The sequence below is a fragment of the Propithecus coquereli genome, unplaced genomic scaffold (genome assembly GCF_000956105.1).
Source record: "Propithecus coquereli isolate 6110/MARCELLA unplaced genomic scaffold, Pcoq_1.0 Scaffold164, whole genome shotgun sequence".
NCBI lineage: Eukaryota > Metazoa > Chordata > Mammalia > Primates > Indriidae > Propithecus > Propithecus coquereli.
Window position 1 is genome coordinate 277,108 of NW_012140969.1, and position 5,617 is coordinate 282,724.

The 5,617-nt window shown below is 53.8% G+C and overlaps 1 protein-coding gene across 1 annotated transcript in view; it reads left to right on the forward strand.

Moving 5' to 3' along the window:
- Positions 1-5,617, forward strand: part of MYO1F (myosin IF) — a 41,806-nt gene that overhangs the window by 6,152 nt on the left and 30,037 nt on the right. Inside the window, exons 2-5 of the mRNA XM_012641225.1 lie at positions 4,419-4,556; positions 4,895-4,984; positions 5,071-5,165; positions 5,523-5,610. Coding sequence (XP_012496679.1) covers positions 4,419-4,556; positions 4,895-4,984; positions 5,071-5,165; positions 5,523-5,610 — 411 coding nt within the window. The remainder of the gene's footprint in view (positions 1-4,418; positions 4,557-4,894; positions 4,985-5,070; positions 5,166-5,522; positions 5,611-5,617) is intronic.

A 5,617-nucleotide genomic window follows, 5' to 3' on the forward strand; every position in this document is an offset into this window, starting at 1 on the left:
CTCCCGCTCTCAGCCAGATAGTCTGAGAGCCATCCTCACTCCCAGTCTACACCTCCTCACTGCCCAATCCGAATTCTGACCCCGAGGACACCAACACCCTCCCTGGGGCACCTCTGAGCCTGCAGAAGCTTGGATACTCTTCAGGTTGCACTTGATGGTTGCCTCCAACCTCCCTGGTTGCTCCCGCTTGGCCTGCCTATGGTGGCGACATCCTCAGCCCCTGTGCGCCAAGCTGCTCCCCATGGCTTTGTTCCCTGCCTCCTTCTCAATGCATCTGCGGCTCTTAGTGCGTCCTACTCAGCACCCCTGGGTTTGTTTTTAGTAACAAACACCTCATCAGGCCCCCTTAAGTCCCTACATGAGCCAGGCTGCAATGGTTCATGCCTGTAATCCCAGCACTCTGGAAGGCCAAGGTGGGAGGATCACTTGAGGCCAGGAATTTGAGACCAGCCTGGGCAACATAGCAAGACCCCATTTCTAGAAAAAAAAAAAAATTTTAAATCGGCCAGGCATGGGGGCGCACAACTGTAGTCCCCAGCTACTTGGGAGGCTGAGGCAGGAGGATCACTTGAGCCCCAGAGTTCAAGGCTGCAGTGAGCTGTGATGAGGCCACTGCACTCCAGCCTGGGCAACAGAACAAGAGCCTATCTCGAAAAATAAATAAATAAAAATTGTAAAAAAGAGAGAACTTAAATCCTGACATGAAATCCTCAGACAATGGAACACACTGATCAATGGATCCCTATAATCCAGACCTTATAATAAAACGTGTGTGAAGATATGAAAAAGCGCCCAGGCCAGGGGACCAAGAAGGCCCAGGGGAGCCTCCACGCGCTCCCACCTGTACACAGGTGTGTCTCAATAGAAACAGCAGCCCCTCCCCCCAAAAAGCCACTTTCAAGGCCACCAGCACCCTGACCTTCAGTGGTGAGAGCTTCCAACACGGTGACCTCTCCGTGAAATCTGAACAAGACTAAAATCTCCCTTCCTATGTGGTAGTCACAGTCCCGGAAAATGCAGTAGGTATCAACCGTGCAAAGACTAAATCAGTTTTCAGCTGAGTGAGTGGCTCGCGCCTGCAATCCCAGCACTTTGGGAGGCAGGAGACCAGCCTGGGCAACATAGTGAGACCCCATCACTACAAAAAATTTAAAATTTAGCCAGGATTGGTGGTACAAATCTGTACTCCCAGGTACTCAGGAGGCTGAGGCAGGAGGATCGCTTGTGCCCAGGGGTTTGAGGCTGCAGTGAGCTACGATGACGCCACTGCACTCTAGCCTCAAAAAAAAAGGAAAAAAAAAAGAAATTATCCGATCTACTTTGTTGGGTTGTAGACCCCCATACAAGAGAGGGCCCTGCCCCACACCCAGAAGGAAGGGACACATGCTCAGAAAAACCTAGAAGAATTCAGGCAGATGGGCCTTGCTGGGATCCCCACGCAGCCTGTTAGCATTACATCATACTCTTCCCATCCAATCATCTTGGTACACACTGTCCCTACTTTGTTGAACCTACACATAAAAATGGACAATCTCCTCTGTCTCCCTGGGTCTTCTTTCTAAAGGCTCCCGTGTAGACACGTGAAAGAAATTTGCATGCCATTTTTTTTCCTATTCATCAATCTGCCTCTCGTGTCAGTGATTTTTCAGAGAACCTTTAGGGGGCCAAGGGCCTTGGTCCCTGCACTGTCAAAACCATTCTCAGCACAGCACAGCCTGTTGTGGGTGAAGATGCTAGAACCTGTTCCTTGCTGCTGGTTGGATCTGGGATCTGGGATCTTGAAACAGTGTGTGTCTTTAGTCGGGTGTCCTTAGTCAAGCCACGAGACCTCTGGAGCCTCACTTTCCCTCCTCGTTTACATCACACTGAGATGACCTGTGACAGTCAGGCATGACACAGGTGCTTGGCGAATGTTAATTCTGTCAAATGCTCCTCAGCCTGTCAACTCCTCAGGCTGGGAAGGGGCCCAAGCCCTGCACCCCGACCTCATTCCCCAGAGTGGCTCATCCTCACATCAACCCTGGGAAGTGGGGCTGCATCTCCCATTTTATAGATGAGGCCATTGAGGCTAAACCACAGTACCAAGTCAGCCAGCCAGGATTAGAACCCAGATCTACCCCCACGCAAAAGGCTGAGCTCATTTCATGTGCATAGGCATTCCTCAACAAATCCCCCGTCTGGCCGTTAGCATGTCCAGAATCTGACAATGCACCTCCCCTGCTCAAGAACATTGCATGGCTCCCCAGTGTCCCACAGGAGAGACTGGCTCCATCTGTGCCCTACAGTTGCCCACACTCACTCTCCTGCTTGTTCCCAGCCTGTGTCCTCTCTGCCCAGCACACCCACCTCCTTTTTCTGGAATCCACTGGCAAACACAGTCCTCTTTAAAGAACTAATTTCAATCCCCAGCATCCTTTGTTCTAGGGCTTTTCCTATGAAGCTGGGTTTCTTTCTTTGCCTTGGTCCCTTGTTCATTCAACAGATCCTCCCTGCTAGGGCTGAGAAAAGACTCCCTGAGTCCCTGCCTCCATGAGCTCCTGTTCTGGGGGTACTGGGGCTTCCTGAATGAGGAACATCTTATCCGAGCACGAGTTCATCAGATGCAGGTGCTTCGAGTTGCCATGGTTAGGGTGTGAGTTCATCCGTGGGTTTGAGAAAGAATTCTCAACACAAAGATTGGGATAGAAAGAAGTAAAAAGTTTATTTTACGAGAGAGAGAGAGAGAGAGAGGCCAGGCACGGTGGCTCACGCCTGTAATCCTATCATTCTGGGAGGCTGAGGCAGGAGGATTGCTTGAGGTCAGGAGTTTGAGACCAGCCTGAGCAAGATCAAGACTCTGTCTTTACCAAAAATAGAAGAAATTAGCCGGGCATGGTGGCACATGCCTGCAGTCCCAGCTACTCGGGAGGCTCAGGCAGGAGGATCGCTTGAATCCAGTAGTTTGAGGCTACAGTGAGCTATGATGATTCCATGCCACTCTAGCCTAGGTGACAGAAGGAGACTCTGCTCAAAAACAAAAGAGAGAGAAAGGGAAGAGGGCACAGCACATGAAAGGAAGAAGGGGGCAGGGGATGTACTGGGCTCCCAGCAGGAGAGGCTCAGAGTTTTTATGGGGAAAAAGGGTAAAGAAACAGTTAATGTTGTGAGCTTGTAGCAGGAGAGAGCTGAAGCGGCTGTGTCTGGTTTTTTCCTTTTTCTTTTTTTTTTTTCCTTTCTCTGTGAGGCTGGCTTATCAGAGTCCTTGAAATGTGGTTCTGGCAGGAACTGAGGCAGAGAGTTTGTACCCCTCCTGTCTGCTCAGGGCTCTTCAAGCCTGTTTTAAAAAAAACCTCTTAAATAAAACAATTTAAGCCCCAGGTACTGGATCAAACAAAGGGGCAGTTGTGTTGAGATCTTTCCCTTGAAAGGGGCAATCATGTGCTCTCAGTCTATTCCTCTTTCTGTTACATAGTTTATTTTTCTCTGTTAGTTTATTAGCGAGGCCGTCCTTTCAGCCATCCTTCCCCCTGTTTGCTGCGCTCCTCCCTTGCAGGAGTGTATTGAATGAAGATAGTGTGAGCCCAAGAAAGCCAGGGTGTTTAAGGCACTAAAGGAATTCAATCAGTCTAAAAGGAGAGAGCATCCCAGGTGGGCTTCCTGGAGGAAGGTTTTTTTGGAAGAGCCCATGCCTGAGTCTCCTCCATGGGGCCTAAAGTGGGTGTGGTGATGAAAAACGGAGGGAGGAACTGAGGCAGGAAAGTGGGAGTCTGGGAAGGTGCTGCAGTTGCTGAGGGGCAAGGCAAAGGCACCCGAGGACAGAGAAGACCTTGGCAGAGGCGGCAGGGACACTGGGCCAGGAGTGGAGGGTGGAGCTGAGGAACAGGGTCACGGGAAGGCAAAGAGGGCAGAGGCCACGGTCACATGATGGCCCGGAGGAGCTCGGAGTGACAGGCTGGGTGGCAGGACCGCAGGAGAGGAGGAGGAGAAGGAGTGGGAGGAAGGAGGCCACCTCGCAGAGGGTCAGATGCCACAGAGAGGTCAGGGACTCAGCCCAGGCCTGGGCAGGGAGAGGGGAGCCGGGGAAGTGAGACGCAGAGTGGGCCGACTCCCCGACAAGCCTTCCCGTCTCCCTCCTCCGCCGCCGCAGTTGCTGGAGCCACCCACGGAGAGCACCCTGCGCCCCGCCGCGCCTGGCATCCCTCATGGTGGGGCAGTGGGTGCACTAAGTGGAGGGATGGACAGACAGAGGGACCAAAAGAGAGTGCTGAGGGACAGATCTGAGCCGTCCTTCTGTCTGGGGCAGGAAGTGTGCACTGGACCTTGCCCACCTCTTGGTGTCCCCGGAACGGGGAAGGAGGAACAGAGGTTGTGGAGGAGGAGAGCCAGGCGCCACCGTGCCCCTGCGGGGACTCACCCCACCCCGCCGTCCCCACCCGCAGGGCAGCAAGGAGCGCTTCCATTGGCAGAGCCACAACGTGAAGCAGAGTGGCGTGGACGACATGGTGCTGCTGCCCCAGATCACCGAGGATGCCATCTCAGCCAACCTGCGCAAGCGCTTCATGGACGACTACATCTTTGTATCCTGGGCTGTGGACAGAGGCGGTTGAATGAGCAGATGGGGGTGGGCAGTGAGGGCACCGGCTGGTGGGAGAGGGGACAGGTGGAGGGACAACGAAGCTCTGGTTGGGGGCCACTGTGGCTGCCACCGATCGCTCTGCCCTGGGGCAGCCCAGCTGCGTGCTGCAAATCCCATTCCCCTCCGTCTGGACCCAGCCATGGGAGCCTTGAGGTGCATCTGAGTAAGCCCATCTCTTCCTCTGAGCAGTGGGGCTCTAGGAGGCCCCAGGGGAGCAGGATGAGGGGACAAAGGTCCAAGGGAGTGAAATCCAACCAGGTCACCTTAACCACCTCCCAGACCTACATCGGCTCGGTGCTCATCTCTGTAAACCCCTTCAAGCAGATGCCCTACTTCACTGACCGCGAGATCGACCTCTACCAGGGCGCGGTGAGGCTGGGGGCCAGATGGGGGACACAGCCCCAGGACCCCACGGCACCCCCACGCCCTGGGCTGAAACCTGATCTCCCCGCCAGGCCCAGTATGAGAACCCCCCGCACATCTACGCCCTCACGGACAACATGTACCGGAACATGCTCATCGACTGTGAGAACCAGTGTGTCATCATCAGGTACAGGGTGGGAGGACTCGGACCTGCTGCCTGGGCCCCTGCTCAGACATCATCGTCACCTGCAGGGACCTGTGCCTGCAACCCCCAGTCCAAGCAGGGCCCTGCTGTCCCTCTCTGCCCAACGCCCCCTTTTACTACCTTGTCACCATCTGCCTCGTGATACATTTATACATTCTGTTACTACCCACCTGTTTCCTCTAAATTTCAGCTCCACGAGGGCAGGAAGGCAGGGATTTTTATCTGTCTTGTTCACTATTATATCTCCAGTATGTGAAATAGTGCCTGGTACACAGTAGGTGCTCAATGAATGACTGAATCAATGGTCAGGCACTAAAAAGGGCCCTTCCTCCATCCCAGTGGAGAGAGTGGAGCTGGGAAGACGGTGGCAGCAAAATACATCATGGGCTACATCTCCAAGGTGTCTGGCGGGGGAGAGAAAGTCCAGGTGAGGC